The following is a 12,560-nucleotide window of genomic DNA, read 5'->3' as shown; positions in this document are numbered from 1 at the left end:
AAGATTTCATTTTATTGTATCTCCAACAGCCCTGATATTTTAAATTTGCCTTTGACAAACTCGGAGCCCTGGAATCATCATTTAGGAAACAAAGCTTAACTGGGAGCTTTTAAGGAGGGTTGGTTTGTTTTTTTTTTTTTTCCCCTTTCAATTTTAGCAGGCTAGTAAAAATCAATAACGCCGTGTTCCCATCTGTAGCCCACCTGACATCTCATGAATGGTCAATGGAGCCTGCTTCTAGCTGCTGAAGCTGCTGTGAGCCGCAGTGGCCAGGCAGGCCGGGGATCACGTTTCTTTTCTGCCAATTTAAAGTCCTCTCTCCCTGCCCTGAAGATGCTCCTGGGTGACTTCCTTGGGGAGAAGCTTGGCTCTTCCCGGAAAGAGTTCAGAGGGACCAATGAGGACAGGAAAACTGTGGGGTGGGGGGTGGGGGTGTCATCTGAGCCCAGAGATGATCAAACTCTTTGTCCCTCAAAGGATTCGTTAAATAGGACAAGCCTAGGATGGGGATTTGGAGGGTATTATTCCACTGCAATTAGCCATGAGCTCCAGGATTCAAGAAGCTGCAAATTGGTCCTGGCTGGTGCCAAAAGATTTGGGACCCAAAGCCGTGTTTGGATGCTCCGCAAGCCCCGCCTGGGCTGAACTCAGGGCATCAGCAAAACACAGAGCTGGCTGTGCTGGGTACCCTGAGGACAGGAATCTGCCCAGCTGCCCCAGGCATCTAAATGTGCCCTTGGAGGATGGCCCAGGAGACCTGCCTGGCCTTTCCGGGGGTGGGGCGGGGCACAGGCGACGGGGCAGACACGACTCCCAGACAATGGAGTCGAAACTCAGGGGCCACTGTGGGCACAGGACACTCGAAAAAAACGGGGCTCCGCAAACAAGGGCCCGAGTGAGGCGGGGGTGGGGGACCTGGAACGGCCTCCCCCTGCCACCACCCCACCCGGAGGCCTTTTCAAAGCCACAGGCTGAACCATATTGTCGCTCCCAAGCCAAGTTTAACTTCTAAAGAAATCTTTTCAAGATGTTCAAAGCGCCGGAGAGCAGTTGGGCGCTAAGCGCTACCATCTGCTGCTCAGGCCCCGCCCGCCATAATCCCTGGCTCCCCGGGCAGAGGCCCCGAGGCAGGGCCCCACTGTGCCCCCGGGAGAACGTGCGTCGGGCTGCGGAGGACAGGGGCTACTGGGCGCCCCGCTCCGGGGCAGCGGCCATCAGAGCGCCTGGGGGTCTAGGAGGCGCTCGGGGTGGACCCCGCCTGCGCCGATGTTTAGCTCTGCCTGGGCGTGAGCCGGCGCTGGGGAGGCACCCTTGAGACCCCAGGACCCCCAGGGCCCTTTCAGAGGAAAGGGGGGCCCAAGGCCCTGCAGCCAGGCCTGGAATTCCGTAGACTCCAGAATTTCCAGTGCAAAGAAACCGGGATCTATCTGATTCCAAAGAGAAAACTGTCTTTACACTGGTTTTGGTTTTTCCCTCTCTTTTTGCCTTTTTCCTGGAGTATGGACACCATCATGAGTCGGCATGAAATCAAATAGCTGCCTATTTTAATAAGAGAACCACACTGGCTTTTTAGGTTTTTTAGCTATGTCAACCATCTCATCTTTGACCCTGAACACCCAGGGCCTAGGACATTCTGGGCCAGGAGGTCTGTTATTCCAGGGGCCAGGATGGCAGAGGGTGGGGGGATTGTGGGTGGAGCCCAGGGGATGAAGAGGAGTAGGCGCCCTGGGTGGGGGGTGAAGGGCCACGGAGGAGAGGTGGAGGAAGCAGAGCAGGAGGCTGAGAGGAGCAGAGCAGAAGGATGAGTCAGCCTGGGGAGCGAGGTGATGACAGCGAGGAAGCAGGCCTCCTGTGGAACCCCCTGAGACAAGAGACCCAGGCTGGCTTGAGCAGGAGAGCGAGAGCACCAGGGATCCGGCCGCAGCGTCTGCCCGGCCAGGCTGCACCCGGCCAGGCTGCAGGGAGAGGCAGCGTGGGGACCGCGTCCCAGCAGGAGAGCTGCGATGATCCTGGGCTGCTGAAGCCCTTTGTCCCCTGCTCGGAGCAGAGCCCGGGGGCTGTGTGCTGCTCTGGATCGCAGCGGGGGGCACTGGGGGTGGTGAGCACGTCTGTGAGCCACTCCCTGAATGGCATGAAAGGGAAAGTGTTAGTCATTTAGCTGTGTCTGACTGTTGGCGACCCCATGGACTGTAGCCCGCCAGGCTCCCCTGTCCATGGAATTCTCCAGGCAAGACTACTGGAGTGAGCTGTCATTCTCTTCTCCAGGGCATCGTCCCGACCCAGGGATTTGAATCTGGGTCTCCTGCATTATAGGCAGATCCTTTACCATCTGAGCTACCAGGGAAGCCTGGTAGCCAATGGATGGCATGACCCTGGACAGATCACTTAAACTCATCGTGCCTTAGTTTTCTCATCTGTAAAATGGGGGCAGTTATGAACACACGTAACCTCACAGGGTTGTTGCCAGGGTTAACATCCATAAAACGCTGGGCACAGTATTGGGGACATAGTAGGTGCCAGGTGAGGCTGAGCCATTATTATTATTATTGTTTTACTTATCCCAGGAGTGAGTGAAAGGCTGACAGTCTCAGATGTCACCTCGGCTGGTAGAGAAAACAGGAGACAGTTTTGCCTCCAGGATACAGGTGGATGCCACCAGCATCCCCTCCTCTCCTCACCCCCACTGCCCCAGGCACCCCACGCCTGGCAGGTTGGAAGATCTGAGACCACCCGCCAGGAGGCTGGGGGCTAGACTTCCCGGTGCAGATGCTTGTCAGAAGCTCTGTGGGGAGAAACCACCCCCAAGGCTCCGGGAGGCCAGGATCACCAGGCATTTCTGGCGGCAGCTGCGTTTCAAAGCGGCCCTGGGAACGGAGATTCAGATGGGCTCCAACTGGCCCACCAGCAGCTCCATGGGCCTGGTGACCCCCAGCTGGCTTTTGGCCACAAATAGCGATGCCTGAGCTGTAACAAGACAGACACAGAAAGTTGGTTTGCTTTGGGGTTTGGGTTTCTCTATTTAAAAAAATTTTTTTTTCTGGTGCCCCACTAGAATCTGTGCGACAGCAATGATAACTCCTGAAAATTTTCGGAAACAACTCTGGCCAGAGGGCCAGCCTTCCTTGCTGTCTAGAAGGGTATTGAAGTGGACTCTGCACATGGTCCAAACTCTTCTTCCTTCAGCCAGCCTTTGGCCCAGGGCGCCTCTCACAACACCTCAGCCCTGATCCTGCCCGAGATCAGCAAACCTGAAGCTGAGTGGGGACCTGATCGGGCTGTGTTTCTGTGAAGAGAACAGGTCTGTGGAGAACACAGCCTGCTGCTCCCATGGCGGGGGACGGGAGGGCCTGACACAGGGGATGCTTTGATTGGCACGTGACTGGTGGGGGACGTGACTGGTGGTTAGTTGATGAGGCTGGGACTTTTGGAGCTGAGAGTATCGCCTCAGTTTCCCCATCAACAACTGTCCTGATTCCCTAAGGTTATTACGCACATCTGGTGAACTCATCTGGACCAAGCCCCCAGAATGATGCCTGAAACTTACAAACATCAGCTGTCACTTCCCTATAATCTACCAAACAGTCCCAGCCACACACACTTGTCCTGTGCTCTACATTAATTATGAAACATTCCACCAGCCATTCAAATAATCTGAGCCTGAAACGTGATTCTTTAAGGGAAAAGAAAAAAACATGAACACAAAACCATTTTTGAGGTTTTAAGATGCACCGGCTCTGCCAGGAATGCAATCACCCTGTTGTATCCGACTCAGCGTGTTCACCTCCCCGGATCCTCTGGGCTGTGCCGGACTCCCAGACCCAGATCTTCAGTGTTCTGACTCTGCAGGGTGTTGTGTGCCACACCTGAGGCCAGCCAGCCCTGTGCCCTCGTGTCCACATATTTCTGCTGTTTGTGGAGTCAGAACAAAGCTGCGGTTGCCTGGAGGACCAGATAACATAACCTAGCGGAGCCGGAGAATTAACTCCTCACGGAACCAACTTCAGCCAAGGGGCTTGAAGATTCTCCTTCCTTTCCTTTCTCGGGTGGTCTGTTCTTGAGTGTGGCCTTCCGGATGGCTCTGGGGTAAAGAATCCACCTGCCGATGCAGGAGACAGGGGTTCAGATCCCTGGGTTGGGAAGATCCCCTGGAGAAAGAAATGGCAACCCACTCCAGTATTGCCGCCTGGAAAATCCCACGGACAGAGGAAGCTGGCGGCTATAGTCCACGGGATCGCAAAGAGTCAGACAAGACTTAGCGACTGAACAGCATTCTTAAGTGTAATCTCTACATCTGATCCAACTTCCTGCGGCACTGGGCTTTCTCAGCCCGCCAGCGCTGTGTCTGCAGAAGTGGCTTATGCGGCATCGTATTGTCCCGTAGCTTTTCCGCCCCTCACTCTTGCCGCCGGGGGGTGGCACCTCTGGAGAAAGCGTCATTTTCCTCCTGCCTCACACTGTTTTCTGGGGAACCTGGACTAAAATTTTCCTAAAAAACAGGAGGCTGTATTTCATCTTGGTGGTCACTTCACCGAGAGTTGTTTACCATTTCAGGAAATCGCATAATCGATAATGACAACACGAAAGGTATTTAAGCCACCAGTACAGTGTCTTTCCATCAGTCTACATTTGTGGCCACGGTATTCATGGTGATGGGCTCTGAGTATAGTCGTTCCTGTGTATCTGTTTATTGAACTATTTCTTTATGAATGACTTCCCTTTTATTTCTCCCTTATAGTACATGTAGGGCATTATATCGATTTCTATTATATATATATGGGGCAGTTATATTATCTGTAAATGTAATATTAAGATAGATAAGAGGTCATCACAAGATATTTGTCCTATAAAGTGGGCACTGGGCTTGGTAGAGCTGAGCACCCGTGATGGAGCAGAAAGAGCCCCAAGGCCTCTAGTCAGTTGCGTCCTGACGGGTGAGACATTGGTGCCCGTGGGCTTTGGTTTTGAGGCTGAATGAGACGATCCCTAGCGGCTTAACAGCCACGCCACCTGAGGTTCAATTTAGGAGATGTCACCTGGGCTTCCCAGGTGGCTCAGTGGTAAAGAATCTGCCTGCCAATGCAGGAGACGTGGGTTCCATCCCTGAGTCAGGAAGAGCCCCTGGAGAAGGAAATGGCAATGCTCTCCAGTCTTCTTGCCTGGGACACCCCAGGGACAGAGAAGCCTGGTGGGCTCCTATCGCAAAACATTCAGACGTGATGGAGCAACTAAAACAACAACCCCTGCTTTAGTTTTTCTGGGTTTCCACTGAGGTGCTTCACCAGTTGTCAGAAGCTAAATTCAGCCCTGCCCTCGCATGTAAGGATCTGGACGCCCTTCCCTTCTGAGATGGGCAGGAAGTGGGTGGATGCCCCCCAAAGTCAGCTTTTACTCCAAAATCACGTACAGACCACAGCGCCCAGATGGCAGCCATCCCAGCTCACCGGCCACCTGCCCCGGCGGAGGACGTCCGACTGCGATCTCTAAGTCGGCTGACCTGTAAAAGTTCCGTGTCTGTCCCAGCCTGGGTCTCTGCGTGGGTCCCCACACTGGCCCTGCCTGCCGGGTGTGGCCTCCGGGACTGGCGGCTGCCTCCGCCTCTCTGTCCCTCCAGGCCACCCCCCGGATCCCACTCCCCGGTCCAACCACAGCACCAAGGCCAAGCGCGTGGCATGCAGGTACAAGTCCTCACTGCAGGGCAGGAGGTTTAGAGCCAGGCCGCTGCCCGTTCACTTTTCTGGGTGGGCACAGAGGGGACTGAGTGTGGTTCAGAAGGAGAAAGAACTTTCTTGCCGAACCCCAGCCCCCACCCCGAACCCCCAGGTTTCAGGACCAAATCCGCATTGTTAACCCTGTCTACTGTACCTGCAGATGACAGGAATCAGCGAGTGGTTGGGACAATCGCCCACCCCATCCAAGAGCCCTCTCTTCTACCCTCTGTGTTTTGTGAAGCTTCAGGAATGCCTGGAAATGTTGACGAGCAAAGAGCATGACAGAGTAGAAAGTTAGGACGAAACAGAAGAGGTTCATCTCTGTGAAAGGAACGGTTTCATGCAGGAAAAGGGTGCTGGGGAAGGCCCAGCTGGGAACCTCTGGTGCCTGGAAAACAGTTAGTGTGAAGCCTGAAGCCCCCAACCCCTTCAGAGCCCGGAGGCAGCTTGGTTTTTGGGTCAAGGAGGGGAGGTGCTTGCCCAGAGCCATGTGGGGCCGTGGGGGGTGAGGGGTGGGGGTGAGAGAGTAAAGGAGATTGGGGGGTGGAGGGGCATGGCCAGCTGTTCTCAAGCCCTAAGTCTTACAGCCAAACAGTAACCAAGGAAGCTATTAAGAACTCTAATTAGCTTAACTACGGCTTTTGGATAACACACACAAAAAAGCACGGTTCTTAATTGAGGGTCTCCTGCTATGTTTTCATGGATCTTGTGAGTTTCTGCCTAAGAAGCAGAACCAGGGACGCTCCTGGGAGCTTCAGGAACTTTCTGGGTCTCGAGGGTGCTTTAGAGTCTGTCAGAGGCAGCTTCCAGGCAGGTTTAAAGACACAGGAGGATTTACATACCACTGGGGGCTTGGGCGAAGCTCAGATATTGCTGACAAATTTCCAGAATTCTGCTTTATTAAAGCAGAATTTATTGAGGGCCTACTACACCCAAGAAAAGCCCGTTCTGCAAAGATGATCAGGGCCGAGGGTCTCAGACTCACAGCCCTCTCTCTGTGGTCTTCGGGAGCAGAGCCCACGCTCCTGAACCCTGAGGCCCCCTTCAGCTTTTTTTTTTTTTTTTTTTCCATTTAGCCACAAGCCAATCTTATTTAAATCAGGACTGTTGAAAAGAAATAGTCCATCAGCCATTCGTGATCTGAATTTTAGTATAAGAGATCAGTTTAAATATGGTGCACGCAAAGAGTCATGAGACTTTTGTTTTGTGATAGATAAGGCAGTAGCCAACTATTACTCGTTCGTAGCTTTTTTGAAGTAAGCTGTCAAGTCTCCCCTTTCTCCCTCCTGAATGTCAGCGAAGGTCACTTTTGTTCCAGGGATGGACGACCTGGGATTCTCCAAGTATCCCACCAGTGTCTCCTCTCCCCAGCTGATGCGTTTTCCTGCTGATGTCTGTCTCAGAGAAGCAGCAAGCTGTCTTTTGCCTGAGCAGACGGAGGGGCTGGGCCCAGTCTTGTGCTCGCCTCGCTTTTCCGCAGTGCAGCACTGGGCACATGTCTCCACGTCCCCCATTTTTAATCATTCTGTCTCCGGGCATGACTGAGAGGTTCCTGCTTGCAGGCCAAACATCCTGTCTCTAACCCTCTTCAGCTCCCCCCGCCACAAAACCAAGACAATAAAATGAAGCTAATCAGAAAGCAAATCCTGGGTGCAAGAAGACCCCCACCCCTCCCCAGATCATGAACAGCGTTACGGGCCGGGCCCTGGTCTCCTGGGGGCGGGGATGGGCCGGCTCTACAGGGGTGGAGCGCCCGCACTGAGCCTGCTGGGTGATCTGCTCAGCCGCCAGGGACCCTGCTCCCTGCTCCCGAAGATGCCCCAGGGAGCATTAATCCGCCGCCCCGCAGCCCACATCCAGAGGCAGAGCCAGAGAGCCGCCCGCTGTTCTCATGGGGCGCCCCAGGCCGAGGACCTCCGCTCAGGGGCCCAGGGAACCACCGCCCCCCAGGAGTGCCGTGCAGTGGCAGGGCAGCCCAGTCTGCCCAGGAGGGGGCCCCTGTCCAAAGGCAGGCTCCCAGGCCCCCAGGCCTCCCCACCTGGTGCTCCCCGCTGCTGACAAGGCCCCCTGATATTCATGCACAGCCCAGTTGGAGACCAACCTCCCAGTCCTGCTGCAGGGGTCAAAGGGTCAGGATGAATTGATTTTATCGACTTTCATGGCTGGGAGGAGCCCCGCTGGGCCCAGCCTCGCTTCGCCCCTCACAACCCATGGCAGCCCGTGGAGTCTTTGCTCCCTTGGGTAGGGCCCACTTCCAGAGCACCTCAACAGTGAGTGGGCCAGGCGGACAAAATCCGTGTCCTCTGGGGTCCCCCTTCTAGAGGCGAGGCCGCTTTATGTTCAGGTAACACTTGACTTACAAACACCGTTCCGCTGAGATCAGCCTGTGAACCGAGGAGCTTTTTAAGGTGGGTGGGTATGTTATCACCCCCTTTTACAGGTGAGGGACTCACTGGGTAAACTCCGGAAGTTGGTGATGGACAGGGAGGCCTGGTGTGCTGCAGTCCATGGGGTCACAAAGAGCTGGACACGACTGAGCCTCTGAATTGAACTGAACTGAACAGGTGAAGAAACAGGGCCAGAGAGACCAGAGGGCTTGTCCAAAGCCTCCACTTGTAATGGGAAGTGGTCGTTGAGGGCAGTGTCCTCTTCCACCCCCATCCACCCAGTGGAGACTTGCAGACCCGCATCTCCACAGGGCCCTGGCTCTCAGCTGGACAGTTCTGTCCCCCAGGGGACACGTGGCAAGGTCTGCACACATTTCAGTCATCACCACTAGGGAAGGCTCCTGACATCCCCTGAGTAGAGGCCAGGGCTGCTGCTAAACACCTGATACTGCCCAAGACAGCCCCGCAGAGCAACAGGCCATCCACCCAAACTGTCAGCAGCAGAAAGCCCTGCACCAAGCGGGGCGAGGCGGGTATTCAACACATCAGCTTGGCTGTTCCTTGCCAGCACCGTAGAGGTAAAATTATACTGCCCACTTTACAGAAAGGAATGCTGAGGGCAGCAGCGGTAACTATTGCCCGAGATCACAATGACTGGAAAGAGGAGGGCTGGGACTTGAATGAGGGTTCGCACTTGGAGCCCGGCTCCAAGGATCTGCGGTTTTGCTCCTAAGCCTCCTGGTCACCTGGGAGTCTGAGAACAGGATGGCGGTGAGCGCGGGGTGGCCTGTGCGGTCGGTCGGCCGGGCCCTGCGGTGGAGCTGCTCAAGAAGGGCCCTACCCTCCGTCCCCTGCAGACCCGGGGGCCTCTCCTTACTGAGCCCACCTTGCCGGGTGGCCCCAGCTCCTGGCTGCCAAGTTGCCTCATTACCCACTAAGGAAACTCCCTTGAAACTCTCTTTTGATTTTCTTTTTAGGTTTTCTCCTGATTTATTTATTTATTTATTTTTTTGCTGGAGCCGATGCCCCAGGAACCTGTCTTCAACCTGGCATTAGATCAAAGCCTTAAGCCGCCAGCATGTCTCACCAACCTGGGCCATGTCCGCAGCATCCTGTGAGCACCCTGGAGCTCGCCCCACGGTCACCGCCGAGCCCGGCCACCAGGTGCACGAGCCCCCCGCTGCCCAACCTGACCGCTCCTGAGAGAGGGCTCCCGGGGCCCCCTCCCCACTTGGGGGGACCCCCTCTTTCCTGACCCAAGCTGGCATGGACTGGAAAAAGGAGAAAGTGGGGACCAGGGGTTTTTTCCTCCTTCCAAATCAGAAATAATGGCAACCCACTCCAGTACTCTTGCTTGAAGAATCCTCTGGACAGAGGAGCCTGGCGGACAGTCCATAGGGTCACAAAGAGTCAGACGCGACTGAGCGACTTAGCACGCAGGCACAGAGAAGTCACTCCCAGGGACCACAGGGTAGCGTCCACTGGGACTTCCGGGGACCCGTTTCTGAGAGCTGTGCAGCCACGGGGATGCAGATCTGGACACGGTTGGAACTTCGCACACACACACATCAGGGGACAGAGAAAGGGAGGAGAGGAGAGGACAGACGCCCAGGAACGTGCAGACTGTCCTGGCTTCTGCTCAGAGGCTTGGGGGGGGTCCCCCTCCTCCACTCAAGTCCTTTCCTTTCCCCACCTGGTCTGATCACCCCACGTGGGCACTGAGCCAGAAAAGAGGTGCCATTCTCACGACTCCCTGTTCTCCCCCAAAAAGGGCCTCAGAAGGAGGAACATTCCAGAACTGAGTCCTTTCCGTGCTAGGGGAGGGAGGGGAGGTACTAAAATGTTCCAGCGGTCGGTCGGGATGCTCAGAGCCAGGGCCCATCAGTCCAGGCTGGGGCTGAGGTTCACACACGCCTGGCACAGGCTGGACCTCGAGGACCCCAGCCCAGGTGCCTAGGAGGTCAGCAAGGCCAGTGTTCTGAAACGTAAATGCGATGGCTGTGTTCACTTCCTGGGATAAAGACCTTGGGACTGGGTATGAAACCTTCTTCCCTTTAGGTCACGTTCTTGGGTCAGGGCTCAGTCAAAAAACTGAACGCACTTGGCATGACGGAGGGCATCCCCAGTGGCTCAGTGGTAAAGAAGCCGCCTGCCGATGCGGGAGATGCAGGTTCGATCCCTGGGTTGGGAAGATCCGCTGGAGGAGGAAATGGTAACCCACTCTAGGCTTCTTGCCTGGAGAACCCCATGGACAGAGGAAGCTGGTGGGCTACAGTCCATAGGGTCGCTAAGTCAGACAGGATTGCAGCGACTTAGCACGTTAGCCCAGTTGCCACATGGCAAATTCACCAGAGGTTTTTAATCCCAGATAGATTTTGTTTGCTTGCTTTTTTTTTCCCCTCTAACCTTTCAAGCTCCTGATAGAGCATTTTGGTAGCTCCCTCTGTGTGTGTTTGTGTGGATTCTCCCTGAATTAAACACACCTCTGCTTTTTCTCAGCTAAATTCCTCCGAAGCTCCTTTTAACTTTTTACAGGAAATGAGCACCGCACCAGGAAATCTTCTGGGGGAAAATAAATGTGGTCAGGTTTATCCCTGTTTGCGGTTATGCGTATGTGTGTGTGTGGGCGGGGGGGGAGTGTGTGTGGTTGGCACGTGTGTGTGTCTCTGTGTGTGCCCTGTCTCCCTTCGGTGCTGGGAGAGGGTCGGAGACAAAAGCAGAAATCCAAGCTGCACCTTCAGGCTGAGAGTCACTGTGCTTCCTCCATGAACCAGATGCAGATTTCAATCAATTCAATCAATGTGCAATGTTTGCTGACCATAAAAATAGCCCAGAGCTTGCTGGTCAGCGGCTCTAAGATGGATGACCAGTGGCCCCAGAGGTCCCAAAGGTCAAAGGTGACTATCACCTTAAAATGTAATCTGTGCCGGTCCCCCCACGGGCCTGGCCATCTGCACCCACCTGCCAAACCAGGCAGCTCTCAGCTCTTCTGCCCGCTCACCCAGGAGCCTGGCGGGCAGCCTTTGGGCCTCAAGGGTGGGGCCACCAAGCTGTGCCTCCTCCCAAGCCCACGTGCCCCCCAGCGGAACCCACATGCTTCTCCGCCCCCCGCTGCCCCATGACATCCTGCTGTTGTCATTGTTTAGTCGCTCAGTCATGTCTGATTCTCTGCGACCCCAAGGACTGTAGCCCGCCAGGCTCCTCTGTCCATGGGATTTCCCAGGCAAGGACTCTGGAGTGGGTTGCTGTTTCCTTCTCCAGGGGACCTTCCCGACCCAGAGATCAAACCCGTGTCTCCTGCATTGGCGGGTGGATTCTTGACCACTGAGCCACCTGGGAAGCCCCATGACGTCCCATAGGAAGCTACAAAATAGCAGGGCTCTGGTTTTGCTTTCAACCCTGTTACCCTTTTATGCTAAGCAAACCTTCGCCTCCTTTGGCTCTGAGAGCCTGCTCTAGCATCTTAGGTAGGAGGAGAGAGAGGTCCCTGTGGTCCCCTTGCAATCATGAGAAAGGATGGAGCAGCCGTGATGCGTGATGAGTGATGCTCTCGCCCTTTCCCATGCGGAAGGACTCTGCTTCCTCTGCCCCTTCCCTCCTGCTCAGCCTAGAACCACCTCCTGTTTCTGCACCCGGACATTACTCCCTGTGCCTCCCTGCTCCAGGGCCGAAGCCGCAGGCACGCTGTGTCTCAGAGCCTCACCACGCATCTTCAAATACCCGTCTCTCCCTCCCTTGCTCACTGTCTGACGGATGCCAGATTTTCTCTCTCTGCCTTTGGTGCGCCCGTCTCCATAATTTTTCCCATCTGCTGCGTTGCATTCAGGAAGCATATAAGGATGAGAGACGCCTGATGGACACTTTGTCCAGTTGCAGCAGCTCCTAAAAAGGGAGGCCTCCCCCTTCCTTTCCCGTGGTTGCCGGGTGCTCGCGGGTGCTGCCAACCCCGGGCGCAGGGTCTGTGCGCTGCAGATCAGCCTCCGTCCATAAATCACTGCGGTTCGGCTATTTAACGGTCGACGTGTCACCCGAAGATGCAGTATTTCCCAAAAGTCAGGAAGCAAATAAATTATTACAGTTTAAAAATGAATCTATTTATTGATCTCCTTCCTTTACACTATTAATGCTAATTGTTTTTCATGGTGCCTGCATTCGGGATTCATCAAAATGAATTCTTAACGAATTTCCAAACACAGAAATTATAGCTAGATAACAGCTAGAACCAAATCACCAGAGCATTTCTCAAAGGCCTTCTGCTTAAAGGGCCCCATCGTGGGTATCCGTCTGCCTCTAAGAGCGGAGGTGGAGCTGCTAACAGCACAGAGCCACAAGGAGTGTGGGCATCACACTGCTATGCTGTGTGAGCACTGCTGTGTGCCAGGCCCTGGGTAGGTCGTTTCGTTGACTAGACCAGCAGTCCATTTTGTGATTCCCACTTGATTTATGGAGAATCTGAGACCCAAAG

The 12,560-nt window shown here is 54.8% G+C and overlaps 1 protein-coding gene across 1 annotated transcript; it reads right to left on the bottom strand.

Annotated features, from left to right (window-relative positions):
- Window positions 1–6,940: 6,940 nt before the first annotated feature.
- Window positions 6,941–7,222, bottom strand: LOC102283393 (cytochrome c-like). The gene has a single exon (XM_070361810.1). It carries the CDS (start codon window positions 7,220–7,222, stop codon window positions 6,941–6,943), a length of 282 nt encoding a protein of 93 aa, XP_070217911.1.
- Between the last annotated feature and the right edge of the window lie 5,338 nt (window positions 7,223–12,560).

This window comes from Bos mutus, chromosome 24 (assembly GCF_027580195.1).
Source record: "Bos mutus isolate GX-2022 chromosome 24, NWIPB_WYAK_1.1, whole genome shotgun sequence".
NCBI classification, from domain to species: Eukaryota; Metazoa; Chordata; class Mammalia; order Artiodactyla; family Bovidae; genus Bos; species Bos mutus.
This window is presented reverse-complemented; position numbering and strand designations above follow the sequence as displayed.